Source organism: Blastomyces gilchristii, assembly GCF_000003855.2.
Source record: "Blastomyces gilchristii SLH14081 genomic scaffold supercont1.1, whole genome shotgun sequence".
NCBI classification, from domain to species: Eukaryota; Fungi; Ascomycota; class Eurotiomycetes; order Onygenales; family Ajellomycetaceae; genus Blastomyces; species Blastomyces gilchristii.
Genome location: NW_003101682.1, coordinates 2,017,355 through 2,035,285, shown reverse-complemented (window position 1 = coordinate 2,035,285; position 17,931 = coordinate 2,017,355). Strand labels below are relative to the sequence as shown.

The following is a 17,931-nucleotide window of genomic DNA, read 5'->3' as shown; positions in this document are numbered from 1 at the left end:
AATGACCCGCGACAACTCTGGCACTAGGGTGCATCCGGTGGAGTAGAGAGATTTGGATACTGTGCGAGGCCTGTGGGGAATCTGTTCATTTTTTGGATGAGGGTTGGGAGTCGGCCCAGATTCCTCCTGCCTAGGGATAGATTGCCTGTTCGTTGATTGATTGGGATAAAAGGGGAGGTTTGGGGTGGAGTGGGCATACCGGTCGGTATGGCCATGGCCACCAAAGACGGAGGCTAGCAAGGGTCGGTTTGTTTTGAAATATTGTGGCAAGACGATGCCGACTCACATTCGCCGTTAGGGAGAAGGATAGGCTGAGAAGAGGAGATGGTCTTGTTAACCGTTGGATATAGACCTTTCTTCTTGCATTTCTTCATCCTTGGTATGGGAATAATGTGAGCCGGATAAGGAGCATCGCCGCACACCGATGTAAATCTGTGGTTAGAGGTGCATACCATATAGGGCGGAGACGAGGGTTATTCTAGTATTTATATACGGCCAACCTTATACATGAAATATACATTTGCATTACTATACACGATATATTGAAGTATACAAATCCAAACCACATTGGACTTCTACATTCCGTCCAGGCGCCCCTATCCTTATCTCCCCCTTTTCTCCAACAAAAACTTCTCAATCCCCTTCCCAACCCCTTCAGGGTTAGGGATTTCCGCACAGACATCCGGCTCCACCCCATACCGCTCACGTAGATGATCCCTCGTCGTCGGCCCAATCGTTGCGATATAGCAATCTCGCAGGGCCCTCTCAATTCTCCTTGCCTTCTTCTCCTTCTCCTCCTCCCCCCCTTCGCCGCCTGGAAGCACACCAAGCGTTCGAAGCATAGCCTCACAACCCGTAGGCGAGAAAACAACAACCCACATAGGTCGTTCACTAGAGTTAACATTCTCACCACCATCCGCACCACCACTGCTACCACTCTCTAACCTTCTCCTCGCTCGCGCATCCCCCAGCGCAGCCGCAAACATATCCTCAAATGACTCCATAACCCCCGTCTCATACACGATCAACTCTTCAACCTCTATCCGCGTCTCTGGGGGAAGTGTGTCTGCCATGAGTGTTTTGGGGATGATATCTCGGTGTTGCTCGCCAATGAGGAATAAAAGGGGTAGTTTGGTCCTTTTCGCTGTCGTTTTTTCGCAGCCATCAGCATCTTCATCAGCCGCTCTTCTTTCTCTGTCAGCATGGCTCCTTCTTCTACTGCTGTGATTGGCATTATAGTGGTCGAGGATGATGTGTGCGAGTATCTCGCCCGTACCCGCATCGTGGCCCATGAGTTGGGAGTGGGGGAGATGCGATTCGCGCAATATATTCAGGGAGCGGTAGGTGGCTGGTCCGACGCTGTAGAGGAGGAGGGATTCAGAGGCCTTTGTAGATGCGGTTTCTGTTCATATCCGTGAATCATCTCATGTGTTAACAAATATACTTCTCCGGTGGAATATAAACAACAGGTGTGTTGTTTTAATTGTATTTTAATTGTATTCCATAGAGAGGAGGGGTGGTGGGGAAAAAAGCATACCCCCTACCTCATCCATAATGATCCTCGCAAACCCCTCCACAGCTCTCTGACTCGTAAATATCAGCCCGCCATATTGCTCCCTTATCTTCCCAGAAACGAACAGGTCCCTCACCCTCCGCAGACTTGCGTTGCGAAACTTATGTTCGAGGACGGGGACGAATATGGGGTCATAGCAACCCGATGCGGAGAAATACTCTTCGTATCCGTCCTGAGGGGTCGATTTGGTCTTCAGGAGGAAGATGGGGGTTTTGGACCGAGTGGTTGGGGAAGGACTTTTCATGATGGTTGTGGTAGCATTAGAAAAATCAATGGAGAGAGGGCCTCAAGTTAATTTGTTGCTGGAGGGCTGATGGATTGAACAAGGCAGGAATTAGTTATGTTGGTGTGGAGGAGTTTGATATCAACGTTCAGATAGCACGTCATTGGTGATTTTCCTTCCCTGGCCTTGCAACATCATTTTTAAATGAATTGCAAAAATGATATCCAGCAAATTACATAGGGAGATTAGATAGAATAAACATGTTTATTATTCTTATTATGGACGTTTCGGTGTTTAATTTTAACTTACACTTCGAACGATTCTGTGCTGAGTAAATCTTGAGACTCTGAACGTCTACCTGATCACATGAAACTAAACTAAATGAAACAAAGGAAAACTGAAATTGATTTGCGTCTAGTGAAGTACGAGTATATACATGTTCTAGGAAAAATACTAGCTGTCTACTGGTCATCGAGGACGTGCACATATTTCTTGTCTTCCATTCTCTCTCGCTCTGTAGCTGGAGGGAGATCGGCGTACTGGGAACTTCGGTAACCTCGCTGTTGAAAGAGAGTAAAACGTAAGTATTAGGGTTAGAAAGCGAACATCCTGAGTGGAAATTTTACATACCAAGTAATGGAAGGTCAGATTACTGATTTCAGCAGGTTCAATGCCCAGATCTTTGAAAGTTAGGGCAGATGGGTCGATCTTCTGGTCGATGAACTCCATCTCAACCTCATCTGCGGATATTGTCGGCCACCAGATGAGTTTGTTGGCCCAGTAGGCCGCTGGTTTCATGATGCGTTTGGGTACGTTGAGATGTCTGCGCTTCTTGATGATTTCACGGTCGACAAGCTCGGCAATCTCGGCGGTCGAGTAGTTCTTTGGTCCGTACAACTCGTATGTCTGCGCCACGGATGCATCGGTGAACAGCATTTTCTCAAGAGCATAGCCAACGTCAATAGCCTGTTAAGGGGAGAGATACATTAGTTCCAGTGAATCTTCAGGAAATGTACGGAGTTGAGCACCTACATGGACTGGCCAATATCTCTCCTGCATATGATTAGAAGTAAACAAGTTGGTTATGCCGGCTAGCTTGTGAAGCAAGTTATCCTCGAACCCAAACATCGGCGCCGGTCTGACGATGGTTGTTTCCGGGAATATGTCTCTAGCTATCCTCTCGCCGTGAGCCTAATGGAGGAGTTAGTAGATAAACGTTTGACTGCTCTTCTCCCGATAACGTACCTTAGTTCGGAAGAACTCAGAAGGAGAAGACACATCGGCATTGTAGGAAGAAACGTGGATGAAACGGTCAACGTCATATTTGGCAGTAGCTTCCGCAATCCTGGCTAAGCCGTCGACGTGGACATCCTCGTAGGAGAAGTTCCTATGGAAGGATGCTCAGTATAAATGCAAATTATTCATGGAAGATATCTACAGAACCACCACATACTTTGTCGGATATTTTCTGCCCACAAGGTTATAAACGACATCCGAATGGCGCACGCTCTCCTCAATTGATACCGTGTTTCGAAGATCGTACTCCTATACAACGCAGGCGGGATGAGCAGGTGGGATCTAATAAATATGATGGCATTCCCCGACTAAATCTCACCATGAAGACAACTCTTCCTAAATCGCCGGTAACCTTCAAGTGGCGCTTTGCCATTTCCTCTCGGTAAGGGACGATCACAGTACATCCTTGGCTCGCTATATACCGTATTCTCCGTTAGTTTTTACAGTCCGTTTCGACAAGTGGTCGCCAAGGGGTTGATATGCCGTACCAAGTCTGTTCACAATATAACGACCCAAGAAACCCGTAGCACCGAAGACCGTTGCGGTATGTCCTAAAAGAAGAAAAAGACTACTCAGTAAAATGAAGCCCGCGCGAGAGCAGCTGCGAGAGAACTAGAATACCTCCGAGGGACGAGCTGTACGAATTGAAACCGATTTAGTTAGCACACATGTTACATCCGAAATGAAGCCATTGGTTCCATACCGTCCACCCTGAACCTTAAGAATTGGCGTCCCGGTTCGAGTGATGTAGACATCTTGTAAATTTCGGCGCTGGATGTGAGGTTGAGCTCTAGCTGATGGCAGTGGGGTGGTGATGGCTGCCCGCGAGCTCCAGGCGCCCTGGATGGCGCGGCACTTCTGCATTGCAAATCTGATCAATTGACCATGTGTATGACGATAATTCGAAAAATGGAGTCTGTGAGAAAAACGCCAGGGGCGCAATGGCGGCAGTCAAGTAGCGCTCCTGCGGCGTTGTGTGTAATCCGAAGCTGGTCAACTTGGATTGTCTGCCGCTGTCTGTTCGGGCGGAAACGATGGGTAAACCAAGCCCGTCCCAAAGGGGAATAGTCCGGTCTGCTTATGTAACAAGTTCTCGAGAGGCTCTCCGTCGTGCCAAGCCTCTCCGAACTGCGCTCAGTGAACTATAAAAGTAACAAAACAGTCCTCTCCATCCGTTTCTTCTTCACTTCTTTAGTTTAATTCCAACATACGTAATCTTCCCCCCAGCTAGGCGTTTCGAGCCATCCTGGTTAAAATCGCTATGTTCCCTCCGCGTTGTCGCTTCCTGCTATGTTACGGGAGGTCGTGCATGTTGACTGAGCACAGCACGCACTGCAAGCGAGACCAGAGTCAATATGCCATCACAAAATCCGGCGAACCCGATGTTTTCCCTTTCACTATGCGAAACCTACAGACCCCGGAAGCGAGAGCACAACGTTTCGGTACCTAGAGGACCTTAAAGGCTCATCCATATTAAGGAACAGGTCAATCAATTGCTCGATGCAAGCCACTAGAGACTCTAGAGAATCCTCTTTTGCCTGGCACCGGGCGCCCATACCTACCAGGATAACGCTTGCTTTGCTATTAGATATGTCAGTAGCAATGGGGAGAATACAGGCCGTACTATTAAGTTTCTATACTAGCCGTCAACTATATCAACCAAAGAACTGGGGGGAAGCACCAGACCATAGATGCCGTACGGATAGAGAACAGAGTCTCCTACTTCAATATGGGGATCCATCCTGAAATGTCCGATGTATGTACAATGTACATTACAATGTACCTTCCAATACCAAAGTAGTGCCATCCTACTTGCATAGGCAAAGTAGCCCAGGTTCGTGGTGTTGCCGTAGCCGATGATGTTACTCAAAAGCGCAGGGAGAGCTACGGATTTTTCCCACTTGGCGCAAATAAAAAGAGCCAGCATTCTCAGAGTGATATTTTATGTGGTTACGAATATGAGATTTCGTAATGCCGGAATCACCCCCAAAGAAATACGAAAAACACATGGAAAAAATTAAAAAAGTTGGACGATCAGGGAATCGAACCCTGGACCACCCCCAGTCGCGCTGTCTAACTGTTCTTATTGGACCAGCTGATGCTAAGGGGGTATTATACCACTAAACCAATCGCCCTGCTTGTATGGATGGGGATGGCTCCATGACGATTATGTCAGGATTAGTCACGTGTATCGTCCTCAACTTCCGCTTTGTTGAATGTGAAGTTTCCTCATTAATTGTCGGTGAAATGGCGACCAGCTCAATCAGATCAGTAAGATGCTTTTTTTAAAAACATAAAATCAGCCGAGAATATGGAGGAATACGTAGAGAGTAAACGTTGATATGAACTAAGCTGAATAAGGAGGAAATGGTATGCCAAGAACCAGCATGCAAACCTTATCAACGCCGGCTACGGTGGACCAAATAGCCACTTTGAGCTTCTAAGGTCCATCTTCCAACATCGTCCAGCATCATCCTCCGCAACGACTCCAACAAGAGAACCCTTCGCAAACAACATTCCCGCCCTAAAAGCAAAATACAAACAAGCAGAGAAATCCCTATTCCGCTTCGGATCTTCTACACTGTATTTTACGTGCTCTCCAACTTTAAACAGCACCAGTCTCCCCCGCCCTTCTGCCTGCCATGCAGGCCGACAAGATCCCCGACTTCCTCGCAGAGCAGCGGGAAGAAGCTCTCAGCGAATCCCATGAATCCTTTCTAGCATTCGAAGACTTCTGGGAGCGGAAACTATGGCACCAGCTCACGAATGCCCTGATAGAATTCTTCTGTCTCCCGGAAAGCGCTCCGCAGAGATTAGCCATCTTCAAGAACTTCATCCTCAGTTTTGCAGACAAGATCAACCAGCTGAAGTTTGTCACACTGGGGTTGATGGCATCGACACAATGTGAAGGTTCGTCTACGCATTTTTATCTCTTTATTTCTAGAAGGGAAATTGCGGATATGGGGGAATTCGAAGCAGCTAACAGTCGCGGATATAGACGACCGAGAACGCCTCACATTCCTCACATCACTTGCCGAGAGGGTTAACAAACCTGCAGCACAAGATGCATATGTTTACGCTATGGCGGATGTGGCCAGTGTGAAGCTGCGACTAAAGGATTTTGAGGGAGCGCGGAAGGATTTGGACGCCTCTGAGCGGGTGTTAGATTCTTTTGACTCTGTCGAGACAGTTGTCCATGCCGCATTCTACAAAGTAAATGCGGATTACTACCATGTAAGTTCCGCCACATAAATATATCCACATATACCTCAAACTATTTCTAACCTCCCCCATTATGTCAGGCCAAACTAGAATTCGCTTCCTACTATAAAAACGCCCTCCTCTACCTTGCATGTGTGGACGTCAAAGACCTGACGCAAGAAGACTGCGCCGCCAGAGCATACGATCTGAGCATAGCCGCCCTCGTCTCCGACTCCATCTACAACTTTGGCGAACTCCTCCTCCACCCCGTCCTCGACTCTCTCAAAGACACACAACATGCCTGGCTCCGCGACCTGCTTTTCGCATTTAACCGCGGCGACCTAGCCGCCTATGATGTCCTCGCAGGGAACATCAGCAAAAATCAGCTCCTGGAGCAACACAAGATTTTCCTGTACCAGAAGATCTCGCTGGCCGCACTGACGGAGACTGTGTTCCGACGACCCCCGCATGACCGCACAATGACATTCACTGCGATTTCGGAAGAGACTAAAGTGCAGCCTAATGAGATCGAGCATCTTATTATGAAGGCGCTTAGCCTTGGTCTGCTCAAGGGGACCATCGACCAGGTTGCGCAGATCGCACGTATTAGTTGGGTGCAGCCCAAGGTTCTGGACATGGGGCAGATCGAAGGGATGAGGAATCGGCTGCGCGACTGGGATTCTGGGGTTAATCAGCTGGGTCATTGGATTGAAGGGGTTGGGAAGGATGTTTGGGCTACATAGATATCCCATTTTTCTTTCCCCCTCTTCATGACCATTCTTCCCACGGTTCTTTTATTTATTTATTCAGAGATCATAGTGCTACACGTTCGCCGGGGAATTTTATTTACCTAGCCGCCCCGTGTACGATTATAAAAATCTGTCTGATAAATCCTTATTGTGAGAGCTTCTGCGTTATGACTAGTGATAGATGGTATCAATTCTTGCGAGAACCCCGAAGAGGATAGATGCGTATGCGCGTAACAAAAGGGACGTATATATGTATCTGCCCCGGAATTAGGCACGGCGACGGACAGGAAAATTGCGAAATTTAGAACAATGGGTCTTGCCGTTACTTCCACTAGAACTGACATACCTCCTACTATAGAGTATATCGATAGCATGTTGTACAAATAAAATATCAAAAATAAAATACTCAAGGGCCTACTACCACTTTCAGTTTCATATCAAATATAAACAGAACACAGCCACTATGCCATTCTACTTCAGAAAAGCGACGAAGCAAGTAATAAGCACCCACACTGCCAAGCAGGCCACCATATACACCAGACGACCACCTGAGTCCAAACTCCCCATACGTCCCACCCGAAAGCAGCCTCAGTCAGCAACGTCGTTACCGGAATCTGCCAATAGTGGCACACAGCCAACAGGACCGCGGTTGGGGAAAGTAGATTCATGAAGATGAGGCCTGACGCTGCTAGGAGGATAGTCGTCACTGACGTTGGCCCTGACGCTGGCTGTGTTTCCCTTTTCCTGGCCTTGTCCGTAGATGCTGATTGAGAAGCTGCGGTTGCGATGTTTTGGGTAGGTTGTTTTGGGATATGCGCGATGTAGGACAGGGGTGTGCATAGGAGGCCGATCATTAGGGATAAGGAGAAGTTTAGGGTTGCGAGAGCGGAGAGGAAAAGGCCGAGGAGGAGGAGGGAGAAGGATTTTATGAGCATGTATTGCTGTAGTGATGGGCGGGAGCAGCGGGCTAGGATTGCGGCGAGAATTATTGGCAGTATGGTGTTTATGAAGGCAAGTAGGTAGACTGCTTGTTCGAAGTACTGTGTGCGTAAGAATGGGTTAGAGTCAAGGCCTTATTTCTCATGGGATAGGTTTGCGATGCGGAATCCAAAATTCACCTGATGGGTCATATTGTTAAACGCATAGAGCGGGACAACACCTAGGAGGTGCAGTCCAAATACCAGCGCCAGCGGCAATGCCATATGTCGTTCCAGAATGCCATTGCTTTCCTGCTCAGGGGCGATGGTATTTACCCCTTCATTTGATTCTTCTTTCTCGGAACCATACTGCTCCGCGATTGCGAATGCGCTTGTGTCTGTGGAAGCACGGACTCCACTTTTCATCCATAGAGCAATAGCCATGATGGTGAAGCTCCCTGCAATCAGCATTGCGCTGGGAAGATACGTCCCAATGCTAACGAATCGGTTCGTCTGCATTAGAATATAGAAAAAGAAGCTCTGATGGAAGTGTTCTAGGAGATTATTCAAACTGCGAACAAGGCTTTCCACGGTCCTGCCAAGCGCCATTTCGTCCTGCCATCCGTTGCCGATAGTCTGGATCGTAATCGCATCAATGTGGTAAGGTATAAAGCTGCTATGGGCGCCAGCGGCGTTACCCAGTCCCTGGTTAACCATCCCTCGAAGCATTGTTCGCAGACGCATTTCATAGCTATCGTTGTGACGAAACATTTTCTGCAAGGTCGCCGGGATGCCCATCTGTCCACTGGATACTGAAACGGCAATATTGAATAAATCTAGGTTTGGCAGTTGTCCATTGACACCATCGTATACGATATGGATAGATTCGAACCTGTGATCGAAAGGGTATTCGAATACTAAAGCGCCCTGTAACGCACCGCTTTTTAGCGGAAGGGGTTGAACGGATGGCGGGTGCATATCATGATAGGCGTCGACCCATGCCTGTGTACCGGATTTGCTGTCCGGCGTAATTAGGAATATGATATCTTTGGACCATAGGGACCATCCTGTTTTCAACATAGTATTAGTATTTTTTATCTATCTCGTTATTAGCTTTATTTCAGAGAGACGAACGCTTGAAATATCTAGCCAGAGTCAAGGCCAAAGTCACACCATTGAGGTTTGGTTCGCCGTCGATGGTTTTCCAAGAGGCTACCAAAACAATAGCTTCTGTCCCGTCTCCCCGTGGAGCATGAATGACACCGTAAACATTCTGTCCAGAATGTCTGTTTCCGGCTGACCTATACTCGTAATCCTGGGTTGCAACTTTCAAGCCGGATTCTCTGAATATCGACTGGATTTTTTCAGATATTCTATGTCAATAGCAGCACGAGGCGGAGGGTTAGCCGACTGTCTCTCCCTGGGATAACGGGGCAAACAAGGACCAAAATCAAAGGGATATCTCAACCAGACACTTTGTACTATTCAACGTATTCCATCTCCTCCAAGCTCGTAAGAGCAGTCCCAGGACCCAGTTAAAACGGAATGAAACTAAAGTCACGTACACTTCATATTCCGCATCCCTCACAAGATCAATTTCCCGTCTATATCCGCGAAAGACATTCTGTTCACTCCCCGCGAAGTACGTGTGTACCTGGCCTGGTAAAAGCGCGTTTTCGGAGATGTATGTTTGGCGGGAGTACTCGTTAAGCGGGAGGAGAAGGAGCCAGACAACACCGACAACGACGAGAATGGCGGATAGGTATGGGGGGAATTTATACAACAGGCGTGGATCGCGGCGCAGCCTGAGGACTAAATTGGCTGTTTCATGATATCCGATGCGTTAGGAACAACGTGGCCAGGGAAATATGAGGGAGAGGACTTTGTCTGGGAAGGGGAGTGAGGAACTGGGAGACATTTATTTCTTACATATTAATGCCATTGAAGGTGAGACCTCCGGGAATTATATCCCAACGAGGCCATAAGCTAATTGTATAGGTCGGATGGCTATGCGCGAGGTGGATTGACCTCCGAAGTTGCGGAGTTGGAGATAGTTAGACTACGGCATGCCGCAATGACCGCTTACGTTATTATTAAAGCCAAACCTCCTGATTTTCTCTATTCAACAGTCATTATTATATATGCTAGTCTCCTAGAATAAAACCAAGAGACTCTAAAGATAAATATATACAACAAGAAAGTAATCCATGCGTATCAATTTCGCTAAATATTCTTATGGGCCTAGTCGTTGGGTAGAGCCCAGTGGAAGGCTTATTGCCCCAGTTTCTTCGTTCGACCCAAAGCTTCTGGTGGGCAAGATTCCGTACCTTCCATACGTTTTCTGATCAACGGAGACATAGTGAGGCAATATTGCGAGAAGGTTTAGTTTTCCTTCGATCCAGCGAAGGATTTTCTCTGGCGGAACGAGGAATTTCAGGTATCCCAGCCCAACTTCATTTTTCATATCTGTCAGCCTCCATGATAACCAAACAGCAGAGATTGCCGGGACGGGGGGAGGCAAGAACAGAACTTACAAACATAGCCAACAGCGAGACCGGATAAGTGGCCCAAGAGGCTGGTATTGGGGACGAGCGCAAACACCAAAATTACTAAGAGCAATGGCGTTGTCCACGTTGGGATTCTATATGTTCCAATACTGTCCGCAAGATGTCAGTAGCTAGCAGACAACCAAATGGTCAAGGCAAAAGAGCGAAGAATGGGGAAACTAACACAAAGTGTGGGTTTGTTTGGAATGTTTTTATTGCTTCAATTCCTAGAAGCAAAAATATCCAGACACTATAGAGATGCAAAGTTACTTGTGCTTCGTTAACATAGCATCTGTATATGAGGACTTACCTCGAACCTAGCACCGCAGTATTGCCCCTTAAAATGACTTTTTCGAAGAGCAAGTATAGGCCTGCTGGCAAGGTTGAAAGTGCTAGAATAGTGATAGCGGTTAGTCTCATTCGAAAGGAAACCCGCGCTAGGATGTGTTCAATCAAAAAAACACATACGTCCAACAAATAATGCTACAGATGTAAGGGTGCCGTGTTCCGCCTCAAACCTCTCCAAGAGCGGTGTAAGGGCTACGATATTCCAGAACGTGTGGAACAACCCATTATGAATAATCGGATATGTGTTAAGTCGGTACACTGAAAAAATCAGAACAAAGCGTTAGTAAATATCGTCGGAAATCCAAATGCAAAAATACCCCCGACTTCCCCGACAGAGGATTTTCCTGATTAGCCGCAATATATAATATACGAAATACGTGTATACGCACGCGATGCTAATCCTATCTCGCTGGGTATCAAGGCACCCCATTGTACCACATCCCATAACGACTGAATCCCCAAGACCCCAAATACCGCAATGAGTAAGGTGACGACGCGTGTGAATAGGGGTAAACGAAGTATATATGAACGTAATCTGCCCAGGCTAAATGGGAGGGGTGGGAACGGGCTCGTCATTCTATATCGTGATGTATCGGAATGTCTCTTAAAATTTATAGTCGTTAACCTGCTGGAGGTAAGCTAGGATGTATTGGTCTCTCTAAATTGAATTAGGCTCAAAATAATTCGCGCTCGGTATGCTGCGAAGGATTTGGCCGAAGGAATAGAACAATATATATATAAATAATACGCTCGATTTGGGTTCCTTTGGCGCACGAGTGCAAACGCGGGCTTGTAACAGCGAGAAGGGCCAGAGCACAGGCTTGAGAAGACGATGTATATGTCCTTTCTCTAGTGTCAGTCAGGAAATATTTGGATGGAATAGCGCAGCGAATGTGTTCGCCGGTTTATGATGCGCCGCAAATGTAGCCTCGTCGCTCATGGGGTAGCGAAATGCGCAAGTTTATCGGTGGAAGGACAGTTCACAATAAAGTAAAGAGCAGAGTCTGTCCTGTAGTCCTGGTCTCCTTCAGTTAAAACGTGTAACTATAGGAGAAAGAAAGGCAAAGCTCAGGAGGGATTGATATTTGGCTGGAGACCAGGCATTGGGTGGAGAAGAAGAATAATAATAATACGTCGTAGCTGATCGAAGCTGAAAATTGAAGCCTTGGAGGGAGTTCCGCGGGCTGGAGCGGACGCTAAGCCTAAACAGTCAAGCCACTTAGGCCGACGTTCTTACAACATCCGCACCGCATAGGTTAAGAGATACCAATGCCAAAGACTCGGACCAGTTCCATTCCTGTCGTCTCTAACACACGCGACAGCGGTGAGGTTTACAGTGGGAAGTCTCAGTCTCACCAAGGAATTAATTACAGATTTAGCGTATAAGGAGAGCAACAGACACTCCCGTGTCCCTTACTTATTCCACATTCTTCCCAGGATTGGAGAACGCCCTAACGGTATGAAGGCGGGGGAAGACTGCAGTATCGTCAGTTGATATCCCTACCGTTTGGAATTCTCAATCTGAGCGATTTTGGTTCCCAATTCTGGACCATTCCGCCCCAATCGTGCGACATGAAGCCTTCTGGTCGGTTGTGCTTCAAGTTTATTTACCTTGCCGTGCAAGCCGCTAGCGAGTGACACTTGATTTATTCCGAATACGAAATGATGAAAGGCCGCAAGGCTCGGGATAGAATAGAGAGGCTTTGTCTGTTGAGAGAAAAGTGCCGTCGTCTCCTGCGCCCCCTTCTTGAGTGTGACATGGGCCCAGGATGGTACCGGTCCCGTCATCCGCAATGGCATCTTCATTGATTGATTGTATGTTTCAAGATTGGCTATGCACCAACAGGCCTGGCTGGGTTATTCGTTTCTACGAGAAATAAGATCCTCTTGTTATAGTTATATAAATTATCTTGGCATTCTTGATCACCAGCAAGGCTCCAGCTTTGATTGGAAAGTTGGGTTTCTCTGGTAGCATTCCCTACTCTGTTCAATATCATTCTATTTTTATATTTTATATTTTATATCAGACCTCCTCTTTTGCACCATTGCGGAATACGCACGAAGAAAGGGTATTCACCGGATCTTTATGCGAATGGACAACTTCTATCGTTACTATAAAAATGATAACATGATGTACAGTACATGTACAATGAAAGCAACTCCTTCAGGCAACAAGGTTCGGATTGCCGAAGCCATTTGCGGCTATCTGCCAAGGACACATCCTGATCCAGCCCGGACATTAACTATATAGAGAACCAGCCAGGACGTTAAGGAAGATTTGCAAAATATACACACAAAAGGAATCATAGTCGTGAATCTATACTTTGCTCTTTTGCAAAAAAAAAAAAAAAAAAAAAAAAACCATCACAACAGCCTAGGAAGAAGAATTAAAAAAACACATGAATTACTCTTATTTGTAGTTATTGGACTACCTCTCGCTCAGGCAGAGAAGAGTATCCTCCACAGGTCTGAAGTTGACAGCGCCGGCTTCCGTAGCGGGGTACATACATACATACATACATACATACATACACCCCGTGGACCATGCATGTCTATCCGCGCACCCAGTCAAAAAATTATTATTAGCTACTTACTCCCCACCTCATTCCTCGTTGTAGCTGTGTTGTCTTGGGTTGTTGCATATTGCTAAGTGGCGGATATATGGCGCGCGGCTATGTATATGTATAAATATACTACCATTGAAAAGCGGAGAGTGGGTGGGGCCAATAACAATACCTAGCTTCAGATAAACCAGTTACCCTACGACATGTTTTCCGCGCCTAGCTGACACAAATGAAACATGGCTGTACATACATATAATGGTGGTCAATCTTTCCATCTCTAGTCCTAGTCCTCCGCATCAACATGATGGCCCGACACTGGGAAACGGAGCTACATAGCTTAAAGAAAGCCATAAGAAGAATCGAAAGGGGTGATTAAATACGTGAAGACCTCGGGAGCGGGAAAAAATGAGGCAAAGATATCCAAAAAAAAAAAAAAAAAAAAAAAAAAAACTATCACTATCAACTGGGAGCTGTCCAGGGTGTACTCCGTAGACAACATAGACTATCAGGGGTATATCGTTCTATTTAAGGGGGAAGGGGGTATACAGTTTGCAGGTGGGCGGGCTATAAAGCATAATGCGGAAAGATTAATGATAATCATAAACGTCACCGGGACCGGGCAGGTGTACCTAGCTCTATCCCTAGATCGATTTAAGGGAGAAAGAAAGGAAGACGGAGAAAGTGAAATCAGTTTGGTATCATAAGAAAAAAAAGAAATAGACACGAAAGGAAAATACATCACACATATAGATGCTGCTGCACACACTTGGAGTCTTCACTTCTCTAATGATGAAATTTGAGTGAGAGGAGAGGGGCGGGGGGGGAAGGGGAGATAGAGATAGTCTGGAGACGGGGAAATGTGGGGGGAGGTTATCTTTGTTCTTCATATTTCCTGTTTTAAAAATCTTTGATTCGTCCTTCATCTCTTCTTCCATCATGGGTGCTAACATTTCAAAACATAAATGGTCAATAAAAAAAATAAAATATAAAATAAAATAAAAAAGGGGGCATAACGTAAAGAGAGGGGGAGCGACTCTCTCTCCTGTTCAAACATATGAGGGTATTATTAACAGGGAAGGCCCTGCAACTTTTCTGAGGGACAAAAATTGTCGTGTCAGATCGCTAAAATCAGGAGGGCAATGGGAGATACCGCCGTCGCCAGATGCACGCAGAGTAAAAACGCGGGAACGGGGAATGAAATTGGGACGTTGCTTTTCATCATTTTTTTTTTCTGTCTTCTTTTCCTTCTCCTGCTTCTCTAAGCAGGGAACCGGTACGTGTCAGCTGGGGGTGGGACGGCGAGCGCTGGTTTCTTAGTAACCCATGCCTTGAGTGAGATACACAAGATTTCCCACGCCATTATGAAAGCTGTGAAACCCATGGCAACTGTGAATACGAACATGGAGTGAAGGTCGTAATGTTCCATTGCCTCAACAACGTTCCTTGTCTGAGCAAAAGGGAAGTTTCGTTAGCAAAAGATAAAAATTGAGAAGTGGCATGGGCTTCTAAGAACACACAACTGAATAGGTAGGGCAAATGTGTTTTTTTTTTTCATATCAACCAACACTTACACTCAGCATGAAAATGAGACCTCCGGAAATGAGGCAGAAGGAAGCAATAAGTTCCGAAGGTGGTCGATAGGGCAGCAGCGAAGTCGGTGGTTTAAGGCAGAGAATGACGTATGTCACACCTCGAGCAATAGAGAATCCAACCAGGAGCATTCCCCACTGAGAGTGCACCATGGTGGACACCATACTCGACTGGTGGTGTGAGCTCATCATCAAGCCAAGGAGCAGGATGATTAGTGCAGGGATAGGGTTGAGGGGCACCCGTTGAGTCTTTGGCACTTCGACAGATTCTGACGGCAAGCCTTCTGTAGGAGCAGTAGGGGAATAAATAGCAGCATTCATCCAGTCTCGAACTCGTTTCGATTCAACCAGCATACCACACTGTTGTTTATATCGTCAGTGGGGTTAACTATTCAACCGTTTAATAATAATAGTTACTAAGAAAAAGGAACTTACCAAACCGCCGCCAAAGAACATGACAGAGATCGACACATGTTCCAAATCCTGCGCAGTCCATGATTTGCCCCATGCTGCCAGATGTTCGAGAAAGACGTTGCTTGCGCCGTATAAGAAGATAACAAAGGATTCTGTAAATTCCCCTGACGGGATGCAGGCCCGCAATCTCCCCACCATGGCACGTGACGGCTTGATGTTCCAAGCCCAGCCAAAATCTGCAAAACATCCCATCCAGCGACCAAGCGTGAGCAACCCATACCAGAAGAAGATCCCTCCCTTGATAAAATGGGCAAGACCGTTGAAGATGTCATTATCCCGCTGCATGAAATTATTAGCACGACATCCATTTTATTACAAGATAAGACAATAGTTGACTTCCTCCCCCATGCTATGGACCATAAGAGAGGGAACGGCAATCCAATCCACTTACGAAGATACCACCATAAACCACAGCTCCAGTCGCTATCGCGATGAAACCAAGAATTAGAATGGTTCTCTCGATGACGACATAGAAAACATTCATGATGTTAAGCGCGCGCCTAGAGAGCATTCCAGGGACCCGTCTCGAGAGGAATTTATCCACAAAACCACTCCAGAAGAACCGGTTGGCTCCTGGCACCATAGGCATTTCGCCATCATTGGTTTCATCCTCAGGTTTCTCATCAAACTCATCATGATCGCCTGGTCGAGACATTCGTCGGCCACGTTCTGGAGAGCAGCTGCGGCTCCGCAGGGAGGAGGAGTTGCGTTCAGTGCCTTGACCGCTGTCGCCAGACCAGCGGTACTGATGGTAAGGGCCGGCAGGGTAAGTCTCGTTCTGCGCATCCTCCGCAGTTGGCACGGGGAGGAAAGCAACTCGTTCGTAGGACGGGCCAGTGTACGTGTCGGCGCCCTGACGACCGCCGGAATACGCAAACAAAAGGCCCATGACAACCTCCGCGACCATAACCCAGGTCGCGATCCAGCCGATCTTGTTATGTACGTTGTTTTCGTATAGATTAGGTACTTGACTGTTATACACCGCTGCTAGTAGTAACCCTAAGGCGTTTACGATGAGGAAAACGAATTGCGCAGGTAAGGCAAGTCGCGATCGGGCGACGCTTAACATGACACCTACAGAAGGAAAAAAAAGAGCCAAGCGTAACGGCGCACAATGGTTAGCAAAATGTATAAACTTTTTTTTTTTTCCTGGTTGTATTTTGACAAGTCCATTTGTTTTTTGTTTTTTCCATTTTTCAATCTGTCTTTCGCAAAATATGTGTGCATTTGAGAATAGCTTATTATATGCGTACCAATTGGCAGTATGAAGAACCACGCGATAACCATCAGGACGACATGGGCTATTATGGAGCCTGCATGTTTCTGATACGCGAAGTAGCTCATGGGGCTAGAGCTGTTGGATGATGGTGACGATGACGGCGTGCTATTACTATGTCCGTTAGAGCTGTGCGGTCCACCACCACCACCATCACCATGACCATGGCCCATGCCCATATCCGTATTGCCATGCGCGGCATCATTGTCACCATGTGCGAGAACGGCGACTGCCAGGAACAAGAGTAGCCAGAGAGCTCCTCCCTTGGGAGCGGCGAAGGGCGCTGTCCGCAGCATGGCCGCCCACTGGGATGCGGAAGAGAGTTATATGCTGTTATCGACCACAGTAGATAAGAAGTATGTAACCGGAATCTTGTGCGCGATGGCAGTATATATAGGCTTGTGGGTTTGGGAAGACACAACGTGGGAAACCTGCAAGAGACACTCGGGAAGTTGGGCCGGGGAAAAGGGGAGGGGGGAGGGGGGTTGGATAGTTGGTGAATGTAAGGGCCCTGTGAATCAGCTTGCAGGGTGGTGAGTGATAGCTGATCAGACACGGGGGCACAGGTGTTATTAGGTATTAGGTTAGGCAGAAGGGAAGGGGAGGGGGGGATGCATGCGTTTCTCAAAAATGCTTTTTAGATGATTATAGCTAGGTGAAAGGGCGAAGAGGAAGATTAATAAGAAGATAAGAAGAGGGGAAGCAATTTTGAAAAATAACAAATGAAAAAACGAAAATGAAAAAGAAAAGAAATGTTTGCACTGAATAAAATATCTCGGAATCGGAAGCTGATTTCCCTTTCCTTATTCTCTTTCTCTCTCTCTCTCTCTCTCTCTCTTCTTCTTTTCATCTGATCGGGTCAGAAGGCGTCTCTTCCCCTTCTCTCACAATAATCTATGTAGAAGCGCCGGATTAATAATTATTCAACTATGATGCCCATGCCCCATTTAGCGTTTTGCGACTAGACTAGCTAGCCCGGCAAACAGCTCGCTAGGTTTCTTTTTTCTTTTCTATGTAACTAGTTAAAGTTACTCCCTACACTACTAACTAGTTAAAGTTACTCCCTACACTACTAACTAGTTAGTTACTATTTGGGCGGTCCAGGCTTCTTGCTAGGTTGAACCAACAAAAAACCTTGCCTCCCTCAGTTCCCTGCAGCTAACTCACTACTTTTT

The 17,931-nt window shown here is 46.8% G+C and overlaps 7 protein-coding genes and 1 non-coding gene across 8 annotated transcripts; 1 reads left to right on the top strand and 7 right to left on the bottom strand.

Annotated features, from left to right (window-relative positions):
- Positions 1 to 602: 602 nt before the first annotated feature.
- BDBG_00304 (uroporphyrinogen-III synthase) lies at positions 603 to 1,817 on the bottom strand (the record flags this gene model as incomplete). The annotated part of the gene is made up of 2 exons (XM_002629012.1): positions 603 to 1,402; positions 1,538 to 1,817. 2 exons carry the CDS (start codon positions 1,815 to 1,817, stop codon positions 603 to 605), a joined length of 1,080 nt encoding a protein of 359 aa, XP_002629058.1.
- A 440-nt stretch (positions 1,818 to 2,257) lies between these two features.
- On the bottom strand, positions 2,258 to 3,956 carry BDBG_00303 (NADH-ubiquinone oxidoreductase 40 kDa subunit, mitochondrial; the record flags this gene model as incomplete). The annotated part of the gene is made up of 9 exons (XM_002629011.2): positions 2,258 to 2,356; positions 2,427 to 2,762; positions 2,829 to 2,987; positions 3,042 to 3,183; positions 3,250 to 3,341; positions 3,412 to 3,506; positions 3,581 to 3,643; positions 3,714 to 3,727; positions 3,796 to 3,956. 9 exons carry the CDS (start codon positions 3,954 to 3,956, stop codon positions 2,258 to 2,260), a joined length of 1,161 nt encoding a protein of 386 aa, XP_002629057.1.
- Positions 3,957 to 5,119: 1,163 nt separating this feature from the next.
- On the bottom strand, positions 5,120 to 5,227 carry BDBG_16082. Its single transcript has one exon. It is a non-coding gene; the product is annotated as a tRNA-Ala (tRNA).
- Positions 5,228 to 5,376: 149 nt separating this feature from the next.
- Positions 5,377 to 8,398, top strand: BDBG_00302 (26S proteasome regulatory subunit N9). Its single transcript, XM_002629010.2, has 3 exons — positions 5,377 to 6,002; positions 6,091 to 6,326; positions 6,395 to 8,398. Exons 1-3 carry the CDS (start codon positions 5,735 to 5,737, stop codon positions 7,034 to 7,036), a joined length of 1,146 nt encoding a protein of 381 aa, XP_002629056.1. The 5' UTR covers positions 5,377 to 5,734; the 3' UTR covers positions 7,037 to 8,398.
- BDBG_00301 (glycosylphosphatidylinositol transamidase) lies at positions 7,172 to 9,992 on the bottom strand. Its single transcript, XM_031719832.1, has 5 exons — positions 9,889 to 9,992; positions 9,525 to 9,780; positions 9,094 to 9,332; positions 8,161 to 9,026; positions 7,172 to 8,082 (listed from the first exon to the last, which is right to left on the bottom strand). The coding sequence occupies exons 1-5, from the start codon at positions 9,899 to 9,901 to the stop codon at positions 7,519 to 7,521; spliced, it is 1,938 nt and encodes a 645-aa protein (XP_031575728.1). The 5' UTR covers positions 9,902 to 9,992; the 3' UTR covers positions 7,172 to 7,518.
- A 6-nt stretch (positions 9,993 to 9,998) lies between these two features.
- BDBG_00300 (rhomboid protein 2) lies at positions 9,999 to 12,068 on the bottom strand. The gene is made up of 6 exons (XM_002629008.2): positions 11,243 to 12,068; positions 10,974 to 11,111; positions 10,816 to 10,897; positions 10,690 to 10,755; positions 10,494 to 10,615; positions 9,999 to 10,410 (listed from the first exon to the last, which is right to left on the bottom strand). The coding sequence occupies exons 1-6, from the start codon at positions 11,427 to 11,429 to the stop codon at positions 10,193 to 10,195; spliced, it is 813 nt and encodes a 270-aa protein (XP_002629054.1). The 5' UTR covers positions 11,430 to 12,068; the 3' UTR covers positions 9,999 to 10,192.
- Positions 12,069 to 12,353: 285 nt separating this feature from the next.
- Positions 12,354 to 12,653, bottom strand: BDBG_16081 (uncharacterized protein; the record flags this gene model as incomplete). The annotated part of the gene is made up of 1 exon (XM_031724104.1): positions 12,354 to 12,653. One exon carries the CDS (start codon positions 12,651 to 12,653, stop codon positions 12,354 to 12,356), a length of 300 nt encoding a protein of 99 aa, XP_031575727.1.
- A 1,209-nt stretch (positions 12,654 to 13,862) lies between these two features.
- BDBG_00299 (uncharacterized protein) lies at positions 13,863 to 17,635 on the bottom strand. The gene is made up of 5 exons (XM_031719831.1): positions 16,734 to 17,635; positions 15,872 to 16,554; positions 15,442 to 15,759; positions 14,989 to 15,366; positions 13,863 to 14,864 (listed from the first exon to the last, which is right to left on the bottom strand). The coding sequence occupies exons 1-5, from the start codon at positions 17,050 to 17,052 to the stop codon at positions 14,676 to 14,678; spliced, it is 1,887 nt and encodes a 628-aa protein (XP_031575726.1). The 5' UTR covers positions 17,053 to 17,635; the 3' UTR covers positions 13,863 to 14,675.
- Between the last annotated feature and the right edge of the window lie 296 nt (positions 17,636 to 17,931).

Excerpts from the sequence above, each read along its gene's own strand:
- BDBG_00301 (XM_031719832.1), bottom strand. Across the intron at positions 9,333-9,524 it reads AGGGATGCGGAATATGAAGT|AATATCTGAAAAAATCCAGT; the intron begins GTACGTGACTTT and ends CTATTGACATAG. Across the intron at positions 8,083-8,160 it reads TTAACAATATGACCCATCAG|TACTTCGAACAAGCAGTCTA; the intron begins GTGAATTTTGGA and ends TTACGCACACAG.
- BDBG_00300 (XM_002629008.2), bottom strand. The coding sequence starts at position 11,429 with ATGACGAGCCCGTTCCCACCCCTCCCATTTAGCCTGGGCAGATTACGT. Across the intron at positions 11,112-11,242 it reads CGAGATAGGATTAGCATCGC|TGTACCGACTTAACACATAT; the intron begins GTGCGTATACAC and ends TGATTTTTTCAG. Across the intron at positions 10,616-10,689 it reads CAAACAAACCCACACTTTGT|TATTGGAACATATAGAATCC; the intron begins GTTAGTTTCCCC and ends TCTTGCGGACAG.
- BDBG_00302 (XM_002629010.2), top strand. The coding sequence starts at position 5,735 with ATGCAGGCCGACAAGATCCCCGACTTCCTCGCAGAGCAGCGGGAAGAA. Across the intron at positions 6,003-6,090 it reads GGCATCGACACAATGTGAAG|ACGACCGAGAACGCCTCACA; the intron begins GTTCGTCTACGC and ends TCGCGGATATAG. Across the intron at positions 6,327-6,394 it reads TAAATGCGGATTACTACCAT|GCCAAACTAGAATTCGCTTC; the intron begins GTAAGTTCCGCC and ends CCATTATGTCAG.
- BDBG_00299 (XM_031719831.1), bottom strand. The coding sequence starts at position 17,052 with ATGCTGCGGACAGCGCCCTTCGCCGCTCCCAAGGGAGGAGCTCTCTGG. Across the intron at positions 15,760-15,871 it reads TGGTTTATGGTGGTATCTTC|CGGGATAATGACATCTTCAA; the intron begins GTAAGTGGATTG and ends AATTTCATGCAG. Across the intron at positions 14,865-14,988 it reads GTCTCATTTTCATGCTGAGT|ACAAGGAACGTTGTTGAGGC; the intron begins GTAAGTGTTGGT and ends CCTTTTGCTCAG.